Here is a 22,940-nt window from a genome sequence, read left to right as displayed (position 1 = left end):
CCGAATGGCCTCGGTCCTGTAAGAGGTGATCTCCGCCCCAGCCAGAAACAGGTCCAGTACTCGCTTGGATAGCGAGTGATCCATTAAGGTGTTTGAGTGTCATTATTTCTGGTGCAGTTAATAAATGAGTAACTTCAAACCGTTTAGGTTCGAAAGTTTAAACTCTACATCCTGCTTAAATACCGGGGGGAAAAAAATTCAAGAAATGCCGTGAATAGCACTTTTAGTCAGTTGGTCATACCGTAGGTAAAGGTTACACATACAAATAGGAAGTGGGTGACCAACAGGAAGAGCAGTGGAAGGAAGGTAGTGCAGAGGTCCCCTGCGGTCATCCCCCTCCGAAACAGATACACCACTGGGTACTGTTGGAGCGGATGACTCATCAGGGGAGGGCAGCAGCAGCCAAGTCCTCGTGGGTGGCTGCACAGGAGGGTAGGAAAAAGAGTGGGAGAGCTATAGTGGTAGGGGATTCTATTGTAAGGGGAATAGACAGACGTTTCTGTGGCCGCAATCGAAACTCCAGGATGGTTACCTCTCTGGTGCAAGGGTCAAGGATGTCTTGGAGCGACTGCAGGACATTTTGGAGGGGGAAGGTGAACAGCCAGTTGTCGTGGTGCATATAGGTACCAACGATATAGGTAAAAAATGGGATGAGGTCCTACAAGATGAATTTAGGGAGCTAAGAGTTAAAATTTAAAAAGCAGGACCTCAAAGGTAGTAATCTCAGGATTGCTACCAGTGCCACGTGCTAGTCAGAGTAGGAATTGCAGGATAGCTCCGATGAATACGTGGCTTGAAGAGTGGTGCAGAAGGAAGGGATTCAAATTCCTGAGACATTGGAACCGGTTCTGGGGGAAGTGGGACCAGTACAAACCGGACGGTCTGCACCTTGGGTAGGATCAGAACCAATGTCCTAGGGGGAGTGTTTGCAAGTGCTGTTGGGGAGGAGTTAAACTAATATGGCAGGGGATTGGAAACATTAGAATTAGGGATAGGAGTAGGCCATCTAGCACCTCGTGCCTGCTCCGCCATTCAACAAGATCATGGCGAATCTGGCCGTGGACTCAGCTCCACTTACCCGCCCGCTCCCCATAACCCTTGATTGCCTTATTGGCTAAAAATCTATCTGTCTGTGATTTGAATACATTCAATGAGCTAGCCTCAACTGCTTCCTTGGGCAGAGAATTCCACAGATTCACAACCCTCTGGGAGAAGAAATTCCTTCTCAACCTCGGTTTTAAATTGGCTCCCCCATGTTTTGAGGCTGTGCCCCCTAGTTCTAGTCTCCCCGACCAGTATAAACAACCTCCCTGCCTCTATCTTGTCTATCCCTTTCATTATTTTAAATGTTTCTATAAGATCACCCCTCATCCTTCTGAACTCCGAGTAAAGACCCAGTCTACTCAATCTATCATCATAAGGTAACCCCCTCATCTCCGGAATCAGCCTCGTGAATAGTCTCTGTACCCCCTCCAAAGCTAGTATATCCTTCCTTACCTAAGGTGACCAAAACTGCACACAGTACTCCAGGTGCGGCCTTACCAATACCCTATACAGTTGCAGCAGGAGCTCCCTGCTTTTGTTCTCCATCCCTCTCGCAATGAAGGCCAACATTCCATTCACCTTCCTGATTACCTGCTGCACCTGCAAACTAACTTTTTGGGATTCATGCACAAGGACCCCCAGGTCCCTCTGCACCGCAGCATGTTGTAATTTCTCCCCATTCAAATAATAGCCCCTTTTACTGTTTTTTCCCCCAAGATGCAGGGAGACAGAGGGAAGTAGAATGGGGGCAGAAGCAAAAGATAGAAAGAAGAAAAGTAAAAGTGGAGGGCAGAGAAACCAAAAGGCAAAAATCAAAAAGGGCCACTTTACAGCAAAATTCTTCAGGGGCAAAGTGTGTTAAAAAGACAAGCCTGAAGGCTCTGTGCCTCAATGTGAGGAATATTCGCAATAAGGTGGACGAATTAACTGCACAGGCAGCAATTAATGAATATGAGCATCACGGAGACATGGCTCCAGGGTGACCAAGGCTGGGAACTCAACATCCAGGGGTATTCAACATTCAGGAAGGATAGACAGGAAGGAAAAGGAGGTGGGGTAGCGTTGCTGGTTAAAGAGGAAATTAACACAACAGTAAGGAAGGATATTAGCTTGGATGATGTGGAATCTGTATGGGTGGAGCTGCGGAATACCAAAAGGCAGAAAACGCTAGTGGGAGTTGTGTACAGACCTCCAAACAAGAAATTAGGGATGCATGCAATAAAGGTACAGCAGTTATCATGGGCGACTTTAATCTACACATTGATTGGGCTAACCAAACTGGAAGCAATACGGTGGAGGAGGATTTCCTGGAGTGTATTAGGAATGGTTTTCTAGACCAAGATGTCGAGGAACCAACTAGAGGGCTGGCCATCCTATACTGGGTGATGTGTAATGAGAAAGGGCTAATTAGCAATCTTGTTGTGCGAGGCCCCTTGGGGAAGAGTGGCCATAATGTGGTAGAATTCTTTATTGTGATGGAGAATGACACAGTTAATTCAGAGACTAGGATCCTGAACTTAAGGAAAGGTAACTTCGATGGTATGAGACGTGAATTGGCTAGAATAGACTGGAAAATGATACTTAAAGGGTTGACGGTGGATAGGCAATGGCAAACATTTAACGATCACATGGATGAACTTCAACAATTGTACATCCCTGTCTGGAGTAAAAAATAAAATGGGGAAGGTGGCTCAACCGTGGCTAACAAGGGAAATTAAGGATAGTGTTAAATCCAAGAGGCATATAAATTGGCCAGAAAGAGAGGCAAACCTGAGGACTGGGAGAATTTTATAATTCAGCAGAGGATAAAGGGTTTAATTAGGAGGGGGAAAATAGAGTATGAGAGGAAGCTTGCTGGGAACATAAAAACTGACTGCAAAAGCTTCTATAAGATATGTGAAGAGAAAAAGATTAGTGAAGACAAACGTAGGTCCTTTGCAGTCAGATTCAGGGGAATTTATAATGGGCAACAAAGAAATGGCAGACCAGTTGAACAAATACTTTGGTTCTGTCTGCACGAAGGAAGACATAAATAACCTTCCAGAAATACTAAGGGACCAAGGGTCTCGTGAGAAGGAGGAACTGAAGGAAATCCTTATTAGGCTGGAAATTGTGTTAGGGAAATTGATGGGATTGAAGCCCAATAAATCCCCTGGACCTGATAGTCTGCATCCCAGAGTACTTAAGGAAGTGGCCCTAGAAATAGTGGATGCATTGGTGATCATTTTCCAACAGTCTATCGACTCTGGATCAGTCCCTATGAACTAGAGGGTAGCTAATGTAACACCACTTTTTTTAAAAAAAGGAGGGAGAGAGAAAACTGGTAAGCCCGACATCAGTAGTGAAGAAAATGTTGGAATCAAATATTAAAGGTGAAATAGCAGCGCATTTGGAAAGCAGTGACAGGATCGGTCCAAATCAGCATGGATTTATGAAAGGGAAATCACCTTGACAAATTTTCTGGAATTTTTTCAGGATGCAACTAGTAGAGGGAGAACCAGTGGATGTGGTGTATTTGAACTTTCAAAAGGCTTTTGACAACGTCCCACACAAGAGATTGGTGTGCAAAATTAAAGCATATGGTATTGGGGGTAATGTACCGACATGGATAGAGAACTGGTTGGCAGACAGAAAGCAGAGAGTCGGGATAAACGGGTCCTTTTCAGAATGGCAGGCAGTGACTAGTGGGGTGCCGCAGGGCTCAGTGCTGGGACCCCAGCTATTTACAATATACATTAAGGATTTAGATGAAGGAATTGAGTGTAATATCTCCAAGTTTGCAGATGACACCAAGTTGGGTGGTGGTGTGAGCTGTGAGGAGTACGCGAAGAGGCTGCAGGGTGACTTGGACAAGTTAGGTGAGTGGGCAAATGTATGGCAGATGCAGTATAATGTGGATAAATGAGATTATCCACTTTCGGGGCAAAAACATAAAAGCAGAGTATCTGAATGGTGGCAGATTAGGAAAAGGGGAGGTGCAACAAGACCTGGGTGTCATGGTACATCAGTCATTGAAAGTTGGCATGCAGGTGCAGCAGGCGAAGGCGGCAAATGGCAAGTTGGCCTTCATAGCTAGGGCATTTGAGTATAGGAGCAGAGAGGTCTTACTGCAGTTGTACGGGGCCTTGGTGAGGCCTCACATAGAATATTGTGTTCAGTTTTGGTCTCCTAATCTGAGGAAGGACGTTCTTGCTATTGAGGGAGTGCAGCAAAGGTTCACCAGACTGATTCCCGGGATGGCAGGACTAACATATGAGGAGAGACTGGATCGACTGGGCCTGTATTCACTGGAGTTTAGAAGGATGAGAGGGGATCTCATAGAAACATAAAATTCTAACAGGACTGGACAGGTTAGATGCAGGAAGAATGTTCCCGATGTTGAGGAAGTGTAGAACCAGGGGACACAGTCTAAGGATAAGGGGTAAGCCATTTAGGACTGAGATGAGGAGAAACTATGATCAGCCATGATCTTATTGAATGGCGGTGCAGGCGCGAAGGGCCGAATTACCTACTCCTGCACCTATTTTCTATGTTTCTATGTAAATAATTCGCTGAGAGCTAAAAACAGAAATTTTACTCTTTAAAATTTACATTTGTGAACCAACGTTGATAGAATACAATTAGTTCAGTAGTTGGAAATAACTTCGGAAGGAAGATCAGTTCATGCTGAGGGGACTATTCAAAGTTGAATATTGTGTGCGCTTTTTGTTATGTAGTCATCAATACAATATTGGCATCTGGATTTAGCCAGTAAAACCAATCAAGTGACACTCTTAAAACTGTGTTTATTGCAGCTAACAAAATATCATGTAAAGAATAAATACATTTTCACACCATTTATAAAAGCTGGTAATATATTAAACAAATAAAGTGAAAGAATATTTGTCTAAGGTGTGGCTACAACCACAAATTCAAAAAGAAATGGATACAACCATGTAAATATGAAGACCAATGACGCTGTACCAGAGCCACCTCTGCCATATCTACATTCGTTTATAACTTGATTTGGCAAGCTTCTTACAAATATCAGAACAGAACATGAACAGATCTACGTAATAAAATGTTAGACTATGATCCACTTCCACTTTTCCAATTACTGAAACTTTTGAAGATATACTACTCATTGATTTAATCAAAATATGTTGCTACATAATGTTATTGTGATTGTACCTTGATGTTACCAAAGTCCCAATCACATAACTGAGCTGATTGGGTTGATGTGCGGAGTTTGAATATACTGCAGGTATTGAAGCCATTAACTGTCTCTAACTTACCTTTAGGACACAGGAAGAAAATTAAGACCAACATGATTGATTTTACTGGCTAAATAGCAGGGCTGAACTCCAGTTAGATAACATAATTAGAAAATAATAAATTCAGTTTATTTATGGAAAAAGCAAGAATAATTTTTTGAGACTTTAAAATTGGGTGAGGGGGACAATGAAATGGTGGCCATTGTACCCCACGCTAGGGCTGGGACTCTGTGCATTCATGTTTCTGTTTAATTTATTTATTTATCACCCATCTGCGATTACTTGTACCCCAATCTCAATGGCATCATCTTTAAATAGAGCTTATGGGATAGCTACATGCGGTAATGATGAAATACTCCACAGGACTCAATGGTCCCCAATGATGGAGTGCACCAGATCAGAACTACGTGATAGAGATGCAAGGATGTGTAAGAAATCATGAATCTGAAGAAATGTCGAATTGTAAAAAAAATACTTGTGCCAGCTCAGCAGAGAGCTAAGGTCAAGACAAAAAAACAGGGCTTCAAGGTCTAGCTATAGTGATATGGGATTTAGCAAGGAGCCTTAAAGATAAATAAGTTGTCTCTTGAAAGGGAAACAAAACATTCAGACAGAGATAAGGAAGAAAATTACCTCAAAAGGTACCCTTTCCCCTGTGATTGGGTGAAAAATGATTGATGCAAGGCCCACTGAAATAAGGTATAAAAACTGGCATCCCAGAGAGAGAGAGAACAGGCAGACGGAGGCAGGCTTCAGCCTAACACCTTGGTCAAGCTCAAACCTGAGGTGGCGCCCGCCCCCCCGCCATGCTGGCTTCGGCCAAACACCTCCACCAGCTTAGGATCAGTTCAGAGACCACCGTTCTACCTTAACGTCCGTCCGTTCCATCCCAGGGCCATAGATCGTTCTCATCTGTCACGGATTGTATGTCTACTATATCCACCTTAATCACGTGATGTATCTGATTATGCTTATGACTGCCACTCTAATAAAACGCCTTACAACTCCTAAAACCCATTGGATAATGTGTGTGTGACCAGTGATCCAAATCTTACAGATGAACAAAGTAATAAATGGGAGTTTTACTTAATTACCTGTGGGGATGAGGGAATATGGGAATATTTACACAGAACTTTCCTGCAGGAGATAAAATGGATGTGATGAACTCCATGTTGAGATAGATTGTACCTGCTCGATGGAAGGAGAGGGTTTGATGGGCAAAATGGCCTTTTCTCATTGTTACGTCCTTAAAATATGAAAAAGCAGTGGATTACATAGTTACACAAAAAAATCATTGGTGCAATACTCACGTCACAAATACTTCATTTGTCCTATTAGTACTGAGAATGTTTGTGGCAATTTAAAATTATTTTAAATTTCTGCAGAGGAGAAATGTTTGCTGGCTTGACACGGGCAGTCACAAGCTCAGCATTAAGGATTTTGGTTGATTATGACTATAGGTCATATTGGTGCATGAAGAAACAGAACCAAGGATAGCAGAAAGATAGCAGCAAAATTTTAAAAGTTACTGAGAATAAGAGAGAAAGAGACTTGAAGATAGATCCATGCAGAAGTGTAAGCCAAGAGACAAGAGTAGTGTGGACATTACAACAACCTGCTGGTAGAAAGATAGGATTTGAATATGCAAAGGAATAGGAACTGAATTTGCACAGGAATATTCAAAGAATAAACTTTACAGGAATTTCATAAATTACACATTTTGTACCATACCCATTCTGATCAATAGTTTGCATGCTATTTGTGGCCTGCAAGATCAAACTGAAGTGAATTAAGAGATGCAATTGTCAGTTACAGTTTACTGACTTCTCCTTCCATTACTCAAACACAAACACAAAGGGAACATCAACGCATGATAAACTCAATCTAGTAAATCTTTGGAATAAAGAACATCCAGACCGACGATTAAACAAGACAAATCAATCTACATTACCAAAGTAGCTAAAGGCACAGGGAAGCAAAAGCGTGCAAGCTAACTGCCAATGGGTTGAGTGGCATGTAAAAGAATGATGAGAATTAAATAGAAAAATAAAAAGATAATCTATGGAGATGATGGCACTAAGCACAAGCATCATCCTCATCCCTCGATGACTGCTGCTGGGAGCTTTGGAGATCTTACCCAGGGTTGTAAACCACATTAATATTTTGTGTTTTTTTAGGTTTCAGAGTAGGGGTAACAGGGAGAACAACAGATCCGATCCTGAAGTTACTTGCTCATATTGGAAGAACTGACACTTCACCCGTGGACATGACTCTGACTGGAGAATCTTTAATACAGTAAAAGGGTTAGAATCTTGAAAGACTTGTGTGCAAGTAGATTCACTCCCAGCTGAAAACTTGACTTTAAGGCAAGAGCCTAAAAAGAATTGAAAAACGAAGGGTTAAAAGAGAGAGAAATTAATTTCTATTATTGCAAAATTCCCAAATGTCAAACAACACAAATGGGATTTCAGTATTCAGCCAAAACGTACTTTTTAAAAAAAATGTGAATTAAGAGTTAATTTTGTCTGGGAAAAAAATCATAAGGTCAGTCTGAAAAATCTAAAACAATATCAACGAATGAACAAGCATTAAGAAAATTCCCAAGTTGTCATGAAAAATCCCAGGAGAAACTTGGGTCAGATTCACTGTGTCACGCATCACTGGATAAATGCAGACCTATGAAGTGAAAAATGCTGCAAATCCCATCAGCCGCTGCAGTTGTCTGCTGACCCCATTTCTAAATGTGTACGCAAAGCTTCACTATCAAGCCCACAGTCAGCATAATACGAAATAAGCCTTGGAAATCTGAGTGAGCACATCCAGCAAGTTCTTTTTAATGTCGCTCATCTCTGCACGCCAAAAATGATAGTTTTACAATACCCAGGTACTGAGGGTTATAATCATCACAAGCAAATAATTTTGCTTATTGGCAATTCATCAACTTCAGAATTACTGTTTTATTCCTCTATAAGGTTTGATTCCAATAACAAATTGCCACTTACACAAATCTGGAAGCGTAGCTGGTTTAGTGCACAAGTGCAAAGCGCTACAGTTAAGGATCACTTAAAATCCTTTTTTTAAAATAAATTTCCACCTATAAACTACCCGATTTTTTCCTGGTGATGAATTAGTAAAAAAAATCTTTTGAATTTGAGAAGAAAAAAACCTTCCAAAAATTCTTCAGCGTTTTCTTACCATAAAATGAGGTCCAGAGAAGCGCACACAATGGTCACATGTATTGCGTGATGTACATGCTGTGATAACTACAGTTGCGATATGCATGCATCTCTGGATCCAATTTTAGTCAGGAAAAGAAATGAAAGCTGTGCAATTTGGATATTTTTCCGGAGGGGATCAAAGCTTCTTTGGGTACTACTACATTCCTTATAACCACAGCAAACAGTAACCTTTCATTCCTATTTAGATATGGAAAAAGGATAGTAACTGACATAGCTACCTCACTGATAGTCCCCTGAAGACTTGAGGTCACACACTAAAAGCAACACTGCCACCTGAAACGGAGAAGTAAATAGGGTGAATTAGAATCAAATCAGGTACAGAAAGAGAAATAAAAAGAGGGAAAGAATAATTGGATTAATAGAGAGAGAAAAAATTGACAAGGGAAAAGAAAGAAAAAAAATGTTTAAAAAAAAATCTAACAATTTACTACCTGCAAGAATGAGATTCCACAATTTAAATTGTTGCTTTTCTGGGTTGGAGCAGTTGAGTGAGATTGGAGGAACATAACTCTCATCAAAAGGTACTTCTGCTGTTAAGTAGCAGCCTTAATGTTTTGTAGCAAGTTTACTTGGCAATTAATGCGCAAATGCTGCAATTTCATGAAATTCACGGGGAGGTTGAGGGCAAGTTACCGCTTTTGCGAGGCTAACAGTGAAGCGGAGCAAATCATCCAGCAACTTGGTGGCGATTCGCAATACACGGGGTATCTCTTCCTCACCACGATTTGCTGGATGATTTACACATTAACAGCAATCACCATTAAATTGAGTTGTAGCAATATTGAAAATAAAAACAAATTAAAAATTGGCTTTCTAAATTGTCAATCAAAACAGATATCCTTGACCACAGTTCAATAAGCAAAGTATGTTATCGAGACCGCTTCTTTTTGTCACCTTGTTCAGTCATTCTATTTGCACTGCAAAGTTCCCTTTCAAAATTACAGTTGTGCGAAAGCCAAAGTGGGTAGGTTTATAAAGAAAGAAAATTCAATTTAAATACAATGCTGGTTTTAAATTGAATTTTCTTTCTTTATAAACCGACCCACTTTGGTTTTGTATGGAACATGTTTGGTATGGATTTTCACACCAAGACAAGTGCTGAAAATTCAATTATGACCAGTGCATGGGCTGTTCTCAGATTGAAAAAAAAGAAACCATGAAGAACATTGGTTTCTGTTCAAATCAATATGTAAACTACCTTCATAAGCCTGGAATAATTCAAGTAAAAAAGACAAGGGGGCCGAATTTGGTCGCAGCCATTTCTTAGCAGCACCCACCTTTTTGCCACCCGCTGCCGCCGGGCCCCATTGGGAGCCACTTTCGGCTCTGTTATGTGGGCGGCAGTGGCAAGCAGTCTCTGGTCGGGAGCGGCCGGCATCATCAGTGTGTGGCAGTTGGAGGCCTTTCCACTTGGGGATTTTCGGAGGGCCTCCAATACATATGCGCGAGACTTTGAGATTTTTTTTTGTAGTTTTTGTCTTCGACGTGTCGTCATTTCGGAGCCATTTGAGGCCGATTGCTGCACTGCACATGCGCATAAAGGCACGCCACTTTATTCCACCTGTGAGTGAGAATGGGGTGAGGAGAGAGTTGGAGGTTGGAGAGGGGCCAGTCTGTTGCAGAGAGGGCAGTCGGAGAAACTGAGACACACAAACTGTTGAGCAGCCATTAGTTTCATCATTGACAATGAGTGGCCAGAAATCATAAATGAAGACTGGCAAAACCAGGCCCAGAGCTCCATGATTTAATGAGCAGGAATTGGAAGAGCTCGTGACAGAGGTGGAGCGGAGGTACAAAGACCTCACCCGGGATGCTCATGGCAAGCCTCCACCACCCCAATACTGACGCATTTGGAGGGAGATCAGTGAGATCGTGAGCACAATGGGCAACGTTGAGCGGGATGGGGACCAATGCCGGAAACGTTGGAACTATTTGCTGGCAGCAGCAATTGAGAGTACAAATTTATATGCCCCCTCCTATCCAATGCCAAAACGGTTATGCGCCAGGTGTGAGTGAGTGAGTGAGTGAGTGAGTGAGTGAGTGAGGTGAGTGAGTGTATGGGTGACATCAGCAAAGGGACTAAAGGCTGCAACATTTCTTTGTGCAAAAGAAAAAAGCATCCAAGGCAGCAAGCCTGAGAGCAATGAGAGGGGGGCACAGCAGAGGTGGTCAAATTGAGCAGGCTGGAGGAGCGTGCATTGGCGGTACCCACCGCTGTGCAACCACAAATGTTGATGCAGATCCGATGCCACAGCGTGGTAAGGTTATGCTAATCTCCGGTGTGAGCGACGTTCATGGCACGAAAGGACATGCAATGTTAATGCACTCGCAGGTTACTGCACACATTGTTGGCCGTTATTGCTGTGCCCATGTAGAGATGGAACTCTTTGGTGGCAGAATGCGGTTGCAGATGACGACTCGGGACAGCACAGATCAAGGCACAGCATCGAACTCTGGCCTTCAGAGAAGCCGTTAGACCCCAACGTTTCCCATGCTGACGTTGCCCCCCAGCCCAAGACGGTGCCCCCGACTTTCTCACCAAGACGCACACGTCTGCAGACATCCCACTGCCCTCCTGCACAACCTAGTCACCCAGAGGCAGAGAGGGGCAGGGGAGCGGGACGCAGTGGTGTAGGCAGGTGAGGAAGCGGAGCTTGGGCATCGCTTCGGGGGAAAAGAGAAAGAGGTGGTGGTGGTGCTGGGTAGAGGGATGGGTATTGGTGGTATAAATGTAATAATGTTATGTAACCTTTGTTATTGTTCACTTGTAAATACACTCACATGGTTGACCCTCTCGGTGAGTGTCTGATTTTAACGTCATGCGTTATGCCTTGTGAGAAACACACATCTGTCCCTCAGGTCATCTGCTTTATCTGGAATATCTTCCCATCCACATATGACTGCACTGTATAATGGGTGCAGTCATTAGGCCATCGCAACATGCTTTATGTGCTGTGAGGGTTATTCAATGTGTCAGATTAATTACATCTCTCAGAATATACTTATGTCCATCACCAAAACAAGGCACGCTGGATACGGGTCTTTTGTGATGAATCAGAACAGATTTTATGAAGTAGTTTCCTTGCAGTACAAAGACAGACACATTAACAAGGCGATAGTGACAGTCTAGTCATTGAAACCTCAACGGTAGGCCACTGAGTCACCACGGCGCTCGTCCCTTGCTGTGTTCTATTGACCATAGTCCTTCCTCAGTTTGGTCTGTAATCGTACTGCCTTTAAAGTCAAATAGCTGTAACTTTATACCCTTTTCCTCCCATACAAATGTTGTCAGAGTCTGCAGCTGCCTCAGGCTTAGACACCGAACCACAAAAGAAGATATTATGGCAGATGACCAAAAGCTGAGGTTGGTTATTTCAGAGCACGGACCTAGTGTGCACACATATCGCAGTGTGGGCTGGCCCGTGCTGCCCCTGCGCCCTCGCCTCTTCTGGGCCCCGATCACATCCCTCCACAGTCTCTCGTCGTTCCTGCCCACCCTCCAATCACCAACCTGGACCTTGATGATGTGTGCAGTGCACGTGACCAGGAGTAGCTGCCCGAGGCAGAATGAGCCATTTTGGTCAAAGTCTGAAATAACCGACCTCAGCTTTTGGTCATCTGCCATAATATCTACTCGTGTGGTGGCTGGTGTGCAACGGCCACCACACGTTAAAAAAATCCACACACAGGCATCTTCCACCCTTCATGTAGTTCACAACCTGGAATATCAGGTCCTTCATTGAAACACCTGTGAACTCATCCTTTTTTGGCGTGGAAGCAAGTCATCCTCGTTTCAAGGGACCACCTATGATGATGACAACAATAGATCATTCTAACCCTAACCCTCTCACCCTTTGATATGTAGTGCTTCCCTGAGAACTTCTTTAATTCTGCGACACAGTCCTTCATCAGCTTGGATGGACAAAATGTGACTTTTCACTTATTCATAATTATTTTGCCTTCGCCATTGGGGTTCTCGATGAAGGTCTTTCAGCAAGGTCAATTAAAAAAGTATCCATCAGCCTAGACACATTTCAGTCGCTTTTATCACATCCAAATTAAACATGACCATCAGCAATAAAGTAAAGCAACATCCACTTAACTTTTTACCAGCAGTCCCACTCATGATGGTCCGACATCTGCACCATAGCCACGATGTGCAGCGCTGCAGCATTCGGAGCCCTTCTCCCTGCCACCCGACTCACGGCCAGCTCAGACCTGCTTTTTGCAAGCGATCCTTCTGGCGGGTGGCAGGTCAATCAGAGGCCAGCATCCCTGACCAAAACGTCTGATTTGCAGCATCTGGCATGACATCATACCGGTGGATCCCTCCGCGACAAATTTCGCGCGCTGGGTGGAATCGCCCAGAAAACATACATTTCCAGTGGATCCTCGGCGGCTGCAGGCACAACTTGCACCAAATTCGGTCCCAAGGAGGCTGAATGAAGCCAGGGTTCCAGAAAGTCAAAGAAAGGGATGCTGAACTTGCTTGTATAGGAATATTAGATGATGATTTAGGTTTGTGTCTGATACCCAGTTTGGTTCAAGTCACCCTATGTTAACGAAATTAAAAAGATCCCACTTAACTCAGCCCAAATATATCAAGTACTAAACATGCCTTCTCCAACCATCCCGTACCTCCCTAGATTCTCAGTCCTCTTCCATTGGAGCTTCCCCATATTCCACCCTCACTAAACTGGTGTCCATTAAGCATATCACTTGCTCCTTTATCTGTCCTTTCTAGATTTCTGACCAGGCACACTCTGATGATATGTCCCTATCTTACAGTACTGTCTCTTCTGTCTTCAAAACTGTCATTATTGCTCCACTTCTCAAAAAACTGACTCTTAACTTACCATTCCCTCCAAGTATAGTCAAGCTTCCCTTTCTGTCAAAAGTTGTAGAACACATCATTGCCTCAACTACCTTCCCGTCTCTCCCAACAGTTTTTGGAAGCACCTGCTTCCACCCTGCCGACAGAATCGAGAATACACTAATCAAAGTGACCAAAAACATCCTCGTCAACTGAGTGTGGCTCATTCTCCCAAACTCCTCGACCTCTCGCAATGCCTTTCATCCTGCTACCTAATCCATCCATCTGCAGCAGTTCTCCTCAGCAGTCAACCTTCGTGGTTGTGCGCTCTCCTGGCTCCAATCATAACCATCACATTGAAGACCTTCCATTTCCTCCAAAGCTTTCTCCTCCACTAGCCACATGGTCACCTGCTGTGCGTCTCTGGGCTCTATCCTTGATCTTTTTATCGTCTATATGTTACCACTCGGTAAAATCATTTGGAACCATAGAGTCAGCTTCCAATCGTATGGAGATGACACCCAGCTTTACCTCTACACCACCTCCATCAATCACAAGATTGTTGATAAACTCCAAATGTTTTCAAACGTTAGGACATGGTTGAAACAAAATTTCCCCCAGCTTAATGTCAACAAAACCGAAGCCAAGTTCTTCAGCTCTCAGCACTCACATAGTTCGGGTCTTGACTCGATCAACCTCCAAGTCTGCCACTTCAGCCTGAGTCCAAAATACAGTACCTTGGTATAGTGCTTGACCCCAAGTTGAATTTCCTTCACAACATGCATTCCACTTTCTTTCATCTTCGCAACAGCAACTGGCTCTGCCATACCTCTTTCTATCTCTGCTGAAACCCCAATCTATGCCTTTATCACTGAGGATCGATTTCTCAATGCTCTTGAGCTAGCCCATCCATCTTCACCTGCCAGTAATTACAACTTTCCAAAATGCCACAGCCACTGTTCTCCCCATGCAAAGTCCCACATGCTATTCCTATTCTTGCAGAGTTCATTAGCTCCCCATATCCCTCCAAATTGATTTTAAGCTCTTTGTTCCCACTTTTAAATCCATAACTATTTCATTATACTACTTTTATATAGTCAGAGAGAAAGAGTAATCAATTTATTAATCACAGATTTTTTTGATTTTGGAATCATGCCCATTTTAACTGCATAATTCAGTTTGTGTATTTAGTTATGAAATTTCAACAATTACAGTAAACGCTTCGCTAAGTTAGCCTTTTTTGTTTATATAGCAAAGACAACAGATAGCAGACATGTTTTCTCTGATTAAGACTGCATCTTGGATGAAAGTAGGTAATTTTGTGATTTGATCTAGCAGTTAAATTGCTAACCAAGGAATTTTGTCTTTCTGGGAGGTCCACTGGCTCCAGCCTTTTGGTGCAGTCTTTGGTAAGTTGCCTCTACTATCTTATTCTGCCTTTTCACGAGTCTGCTTAGTCTTGTTTCAAGATGACATCTTGCATATACTTATACTGCTATACTGGATTTCAAATTCTCCCAGCAGTATTGGACTACTCTCTGAACCTTGGTTGAGAAAAATGCAACTTTTCTACTCGGCTTCTTTCTCCTTCCAACTTCCTTGACTTCTGTTGTTTAAATTAAAATGTTAAACAAATGTTTTGACTAATGAGTGCTATTAGTAATTCTGTATAATTTTCAGTCCTCACCTGCCAAAAGCAGACTATAGGCTGCTATGTAAACTCTCGAGAGCTAGGCGACAGGTCCTGAAGAACAAGTTAGAATAGCTAAAAAGTCGTATCTTAGTAGCTTATGGCCAGGATCCAGACAGGAACGTATAAATCTTCTCCAGTTACACACTTCAATGTGAATACCTCGAGTCTCCTGAATGGCTCACTTAGTATATCTAGTGAGTAGTTGAGCCTACAGAGCAGGAAGATCCATATAGATCTACAGTCGATTCTGAGTTAGCCAATTTCAGCCACAAGGTAGTAGGGAATGCAATGACTGACTTCAGTGCCCCCGTTCCTGGTTACTATCCAACAATCTTACTGTAAGTGTACACAATGAGTTGTCAGGTGTGGACAAATTGGATTGGCTGTGAGGACTCACGTGGTTAAATAGCCTGCCTCCATGCACCAGCAAGCCTCATACATGAATAATGGTTGTGTGCATGAGTTGTCAGAAGTTGCCCATTGAAACCACACCACAGCAAGGAGTCTGCACCATTAGGAGAGGGAGACAAATTGGTGAGAATATTTTTATATGGTATAATCATTTGAAGATCTCACCATAGCTTTTATCACTAAAGAAAAGAAACATTGCCTGGTTAGATTGTCCTTTTGAAGAACCAAGCCATAAAGTGCAGGCTCTAAAGAGCACTCAGGACATGGATGGCTATCTTCCTGCATTCAGAGCTCCAGTATAGCATCTTGAAGAGTCTATCAAGCTCAGAGGAAGAAAGCATAAGCCCACCAAGTTTTTTTTCTCTCCCAGTAGCAGTTACCAAGATGATTACTCTCTCCTCTGCGCAGATCTTGTAAATGCTGCTGGTTATGAGAGGAGACTTAAGCAAAGCATAAACAAACTACTCATTCTAAAAAATCTAAATGCACTGACACTGCAAAAAAAAACCTTGGCAACCTCTTATTTCAAAACATTCCCACAAGATCTATTTCTGGGTATTTTGTTAGAAAGCCGAGTTGTCTCATGATTGAGATCATTCATTCCTGTAGCTTTACTTTGTCCATGTTACACAAGGTCTTGAGCACAAAGGTGTGCAGGTTTTCCCCCAAATTGATGCCATAACCCCACGGATTGAGACATAGGTCAGGAATGAACTCAGCGCTGTTCATTTATACACCGTGCTCATGTGGTCTGCCCAAACACTCATGCAGACCACAGGCTTGCACCCGAATCTATGCTTGCATTGCTTATATATGCTTTTCTAGATTAAAAAGACCCAGTTCTCTGAGCCCATCATGACAACAAACAGCTTTTAAACTAGGGATCATTCTATTAGCCCTCCTTTGAACCTTTTCCCAAGGGCTCTGTATCAATCATCATGTGAGGGGACCAAAAGATAGGAGAAAAAAAAAAGGATAAATAAAATAACTAAGCTTCACAAAAAATTCTGTAAAAAGGATAAGCCTTATTGATCCCGAGGGACTGAGCTGCATAACGGTGGAGTTGTGATTCCACCCATTGCTGGGTGAAGGGAGGCAAACCCAGAAGGTTGTGTGAAAAGGGAGCGAGAAGACTGTTGCTAAACTGTATTCTTGGTACCAGTTATTATTAAATACAAACATAACTAAGTTTAGAACGTTATCTAGAAAATGTTGAAGTGTTAATCCAGTGCTTCCGTAGGACTTCCATATACAGAACCAACAGAGGCACCCGTTATTGATGGGAGATAAAGAACTTGGGTGTGGTTCAGAATATGGCCTTTATACACGATAGGGGTGGGGGAGAACACCTTACTGAAAAGGTAATTATCGCGTAATGCCAAACTCAAGCGATAGTGCCTCAGCGTGCTTTTCTCCTGTGAAAATCAAAGCTTACATATCATCATAATGATAGACTGCCATTACAGTCTCTCTGCCAGCTCCTGCAACGGTTATCCTGCGTCAATCTTCCATTGGTGTCTTCCCAGACACAGTCCCACCAGCTTACGTTTACTCTTCTACACGAGACACGGTCTCAACAGATGGGAACTATCAGTCTTCAGTCATGCAGCATAGATGCCCTGCCCATCACTACAACAGTAATCGTAAGATGCCATTACTGCATCCAAGCAGGTCTTTCCCTTTACATCAGTGCTAATCAATTTGCCCTGCCACCTAATATTCCAAATCCTATTTTCATAACACATTTAAAAAGAATCCAGTCACTGCTTTCACTAGATGCCAAGCTCCCAGCAGTCAGAATCTGTATGTGAAGGTTCACTACTGAGGAAACATTTCATTTTTCACTTATTGGTGAATTAATATCACTTGAAAACTGTCCGCTCGTCTTAATGATCATATTTTGACATAAAAACATAAATTCTCGTTATCAAGTACCTGTTTCTGCACTGCAGAAATAAAGAACAAGTATTAATAAGCTTATATTAAATCAATAAAAAGTGTCTGTCTAGGATTCTCAAATTAATTAAGTTTGCTGTAATGACCCACTGACAAGGTTGTTCAGGTCCTGCGGCAGTCGCTCGATCTTCCATGTGTCTGCAACTTTACTTGTACAATGAGTTCGGTCAAATGTCAGCAGGTGGTTTTGGACAGTGGAAATGTTCTACCTCAGAAGGAGAAGCAAAAGTTGTTGTTTCTAGATACTAGAGAGGTTACGATACTCAGAATTGCTGACTCAAGTGACCTTGTCACAAGCATGTGTTTCATTAATTTTTAGAAATATTCAAAGGAGCACATTAGAGAGGCAATTGTAACATAAAACTATCATAATGACTGAAGTAAAATAGATTTTATCAGCATGCAAAAGTTAGTACAGTTGCATCTCCAATAATCAAACTCCAAGGGACAGTAAAAAAATTGCATGCATCAAGGCTTTGCTACATAAATATTTTTCCATCTGGCCCAGTCCCATCTGTTTTGACACTTCCACTACATGCATCTGCAAGGTGTTTAAAACTGACACATGTGCACTATCAATTGTGTTCATTCCACATTACTCGCCAGCACTGGTCTGCTGCTCTGCTCCCTCTATCTCCCTCGTCTAAATAGTTTCTGAAGATCAGTGTCTGTGATGCGATTCTCGACAGCAATTGTCCAGGCTATACCTTCCCCACATTGATTGAAAGCCAAGTCGCCACCACTCAAAAACATGAAGATTGATGAAACAAGATTCAGCAAGCCTCCAATGCTCAGAGACCAGCGTTGGATCAATTATCACTATTTCTATCTATGCCGATGAGTTTGTTTGCTTCATTTTGGGAGGATCCAGTGACAGAGGAAACATCAATTCAGTGCTCTCTCATTGATGGGCTGTTCCCTGATAGAATAACAAAATCAGCAGCATAGAGAGGAAAAATGCTGACTGTTCCAACTACCTGTATATTGCATTGACAGTTCTGCACATTGACCTTGAATTTGACAGCGGCAAACTGGAGTTTGCGAACAATATGGGAAGTTGCCACAGAATTCACAGTAAACATATCAGACCAGTTTTATAGGCCCCAAGTTTCCACATACGGCGAAAAAGGCACCCCTCAGAGCTGGGCGCCTGTTTTTCACGCCGAAAACGGCGCCTGAAAAAAAAGATGCAGTATTCTCGAGCTCCTTGGAGCTCGATGTCTGCTTGGCGCGGCGTCTAGGGGGCGGAGCCTACAACTCGCGCCGATTTTGTAAGTAGGAGGGGGCGGGTACAATTTAAATGAGTTTTTTTGGTGCCGGCAACCCTGCGCGTGCGCGTTGGAGCGTTCGCGCAGTCTGAAGTAAACATTGGCACTCGGCCATTTTAAAAAGTGCTGCAGAAAAAGTGAAAATTTGTTTATTGAACCCTTGCAAAGGCTTGTATTTTAATTTTCTTGATATTTCTGTGTGTGAGGGAGTGCTTTTAGCAGCACTACTGAATAAATCACTTGCTGAATTAATGTTGGCTCTTTAACCAGTGTTACTGCAGCAACTGCATTTTAATTCAGCCTTTACAACTCGTCACCGTTTCAATCTCCACCACTCATTCTGTAATTAAAGATAGACTGTGATAAACGGGACACATGCACTTGTTTGAGACTATTCAAATTCTTTGTAGCTGTTCAATTTTTAACATTTTTTAATAAAACCACATTGCCCTTCCATGATCAGCACTGAGGCTTCTTGCAGCTTTCTCCCCCTGCCGTCGGTCGGTCCAGACGGCAAACGGCTGCCTGAAAGGCCTGCCTGAAGCACTTTCACACAGGTAGGAACATGGTTTATTTAATCTTTTCTTTGCTTATAAATTTTTATTCAGGTTGGATTTATTTGTATAATATTTGTAGAATTTAATGACTTCCCTTCCCCCCTCCCCCACCTCGTTCCCGATGCCTAATTTGTAACCTGCGCCTGATTTTTTAATGTGTAGACAAGGTTTTTTTCAAGCGTACAAAAATCTTCACTTGCTCCATTCTAAGTTAGTTTGGAGTATGTTTTCGCTGTGGAAACTTTCAAATCAGGTGTCAGTGGCCGGACACGCCCCCTTTTGAAAAAAAAATTCTGTTCAAAAGTGAAACTGTTTTACCTGACTAGAACTGCAGAAAACTTAAATATGGAGAATTCCGATTTCTAAGATACTCCGTTCTCCACCAGTTGCTCCTAAAAATCAGGAGCAAATCATGTGGAAACTTGGGGCCATAAAGAGCACATCTATATGGAGTGTCCTGGAATAATGGGAGATAAATTAAGAGTCAAAAGAGAAGCAGGATCAGACCTGCAGCAAGTGGGTGGGGCCACAACACCTTCCTATTGAGCTTTTGCTTTGATATGAAGTAGTAAAATTCAATGCAATTTTATTCTAGAGACAAGGAACATGCCCAAACGTAGATTTATCAACATGCAAAATATCAAAACATCGCCACCAGTGCCAAAGATAGTCCATGCATTGCAGTATTATTCCATAACTATATTTTAAAAGACCAGTGGTAGTGTCAACTTTTTAGGTGATTGTTAAAATTACCTCTTCAGTTACTTTCTCCTTTTCCCTCTAGATAAGATCTTCCCTGCTCTGCACACTACACTTGCCAAGTCATCAGCTGGGTAACCTGCTCTCTGTAGCTCCACCTATGCTTTTCTAAACCCACAATCAGGAGTGGCCTGGGGAAACTCCTGAAACCATATGAGGGGTACAGGAATGGCCTGGAAACTCACCAGCAGGAGAGGTACAGGAGTGGAAGCTATCAGATTTTCCCTTCCTGCCAGGAGAAAAAAAAACAGCGTTTGCTCAGCAGTTCCCTACATCAACATGACCAGGATCAGAAACTCAGCAAGTGAAGGCTCAATGATGCAAGCTCATGTTTTACCTCTCCTAGACATGTCATCCTAGCACTCACCATCTATAGAAAGTTATCTCAAAGCACTTCACAGGATAATATGTTGACTTTCACTGTCAAACACTCTTAAAAGAAACAGCAACAGACATTCTGCAAGCATAGAAGTAATTGGTACTGTACCGTTGTAGGAGAGTCGTGGTTTGCTGAGACACATTATAAAGTGCATCTCCATCTCATCGGAAGCTACAGATTTTGAACAAATTGGGCATTTGAAACCTGAAAGGAATAAAAAGATGAGTCAATGTTTAAACCAATGACATACAAAAATGCCAGCTGTATTTTTCCTGTAATAACATCTTACTGCTCCTGCTCCAGGAAGTGCTCTCTTAGATGTCGGCAGAGAATTAAAATGTTGGTATACCATCTTAAGCAAATGGGACAAATAGTCTTCACTAATAATCCAGTTCAGTTTTATTTTCCCCATCTTCCTTGCAATAGTCTATTCAGTAAATGATTACACGTTATGTCATGTCATGTCGCTACACCTTCCCTCGCCAATGTTCCACACAGGCTCTGACTTGAAAGTTGAAGTCCCTCAGATCTTTAGGTGTGCATGGCTCTGGTAGTGGAGGGCATTCTTGGAGATGCTTCATTGTTTGAGATGCCTCTCCGCACTCAGTCGGTTGTATCAGTTTGGCTGTATTCCAACTTCTGCATTCATTCAGACATTCAATATATTTTTAACTTCTAAAGCAATTTTCTTTTGCCACTCATTTCAAAAAGATGCTGCAGTAAGATGCTGGTTTAAATGTCATGGTAATTAGAATAACTGAGGATGTGGAGCATAAAATAACCAGGGTAGTAAACTGTTTTAAGTGTCCTTTTGGGGATGGGGCAAAAAGGGGGGAGTGCAGTTGGTCAAAGATACTTGACCCAGGAAATGTAATGAGTCTTTGTTTAATGGTTTGTTAGATTTATGGCAACACTTTATAAACAAGTCTGTCCTTTATCCTTATTCTAATTGGCCATCCTAATAGCACCTTAAAATGTAATGTTTAATTAATCTATTCATAATGTTTGAATTCACTCCAACTGCACATAATCTAGGATGGCAAAGTAAACTCTCAATCCCAGGAAAGTCATTCCTCATTTTACAGTCAAGACACTCACAATCTGCATAATACCTAATGCTTCAAACAACCAGCAGACTGAGTTCTTTGACAAAGAGAAATAAAATGTTTTCTGTTGAATTAATCACCATCTTGTTAGCCCTTAAACAAATAGCCAGTTCATCAAAATTAATGTGTGACATGGGGAGATGATCAACATGTTACAGTATTTGGCAAACCAATTTTGGGCTATTACTCATGAATGTAAAATATATAAATTAGGCTATTTAGGGCAAATCTACATATATAACAAGGTAATTAGAAATACTTTAATTTAAAATAATGAGACTTCGCAACAGGATTAACATTTCAGATTTATGATAAAAATGATTAAATAGATTTTCCATACAATTAAAATCACACCTCATACATTTATTCAATTTAAACTACTACTAAAAATAAGGTATTAATTAGCTGTTTTTAATAAATATAATTTACATTTTCAAATAGTCCTTGAAGCTTTTGAAATAAGAGTGGTGCAGAATGCTTATTAACAAAAGCTCTAAATTAAAAAGGAATATTCCTTACATGCATACTACTCCTGATAAACTGAAGTTAATTTTCATACTAAAAAAAAAATCAATTCTCTAGTAACCTGAATTAAACAAAGTAGGAATTTGATGCTAAACACATACAAATCAGATAATGTAAATGATCAATTAAGAGCAGCAGAGTGTATGCTAGCAGATTGTAATCCTGGTTCTGGAGAGCAGTTTTTTATGTTTATCACTGTCCTACCGCACCTACAATTTTATTTGCCTTCAAAAGAAAAACTGCAAGTCAGTGGCAGTTGGCAGTCAATCCCGGACTAGGTGTGTGGATGGAGGTTGACTGCCCAGTTGAAACTAATGTATTTCTGAAGGGTATATAATTTGAGGGATATCTGCTGGGTGAATCTGGTAAATGGAGTGGCTTGCTAAACAAGGTGACGACAGGAATATGGAGAGAGTGGGAATTCGGTGCAGAGGAGGAAGGAGTTGTTAAGCAATTTAAGCCAAAGGGCAAAGGTAAATATATAAATTAATCAGCAAGTAATTAGTTTGAAGGGGATAAAATTAAAATTTAGAGGTTAAATGGATCCAAATTGCATTAAATATATATACATAAATGTTATTAGTTTAGTATCCCCTTATTCCTATTTATTATTTATGAATACCAGATTTTTATAGATCAGAGATAGACAAACAATATAAATTTGCAGTGTATGTCCATAGATCCCTCAAGGTAGCAGGACAGGTGGATGGAGGTGGTTAAGGAGGCATAAGGGAGGTTATGCTTGAACTGTATAAAACACTAGTTAGGGCACAGCTAGAGTACTGTGTACAGTTCTGGTCACATTACAGGAAAGATATGATTGTACGAGCGGGTACAGAGGAGATTTACAAGGATGTTGCCAGGACTGGAGAATTTTAGCGATGAGGAAAGATTGGATAGGCTGGGGTTGTTTTCTTTGGAACAGAGATGCCGAGGA

The 22,940-nt window shown here is 41.8% G+C and overlaps 1 protein-coding gene across 2 annotated transcripts in view; it reads right to left on the bottom strand.

Annotated features, from left to right (window-relative positions):
* znrf1 (zinc and ring finger 1) overlaps positions 1 to 22,940 on the bottom strand; it is a 260,933-nt gene that overhangs the window by 90,082 nt on the left and 147,911 nt on the right. The window contains exons 2-3 of one of the 2 annotated variants that reach the window (XM_070897899.1): positions 20,481 to 20,576; positions 8,763 to 8,809 (exon numbers count right to left, since the gene is read on the bottom strand). In XM_070897899.1, coding sequence (XP_070754000.1) covers positions 8,784 to 8,809; positions 20,481 to 20,576 — 122 coding nt within the window. In that variant the 3' untranslated portion in view covers positions 8,763 to 8,783. Of the gene's footprint in view, positions 1 to 8,762; positions 8,810 to 20,480; positions 20,577 to 22,940 lie in introns of those variants that run through there. The other variant, XM_070897898.1, reaches the window with a different exon arrangement.

This window comes from Pristiophorus japonicus, chromosome 13 (assembly GCF_044704955.1).
Source record: "Pristiophorus japonicus isolate sPriJap1 chromosome 13, sPriJap1.hap1, whole genome shotgun sequence".
Taxonomy (NCBI): Eukaryota; Metazoa; Chordata; class Chondrichthyes; family Pristiophoridae; genus Pristiophorus; species Pristiophorus japonicus.
The sequence above is the reverse complement of the archived record's forward strand: the minus strand, read 5'-3'. Positions and strand labels throughout refer to the sequence as shown.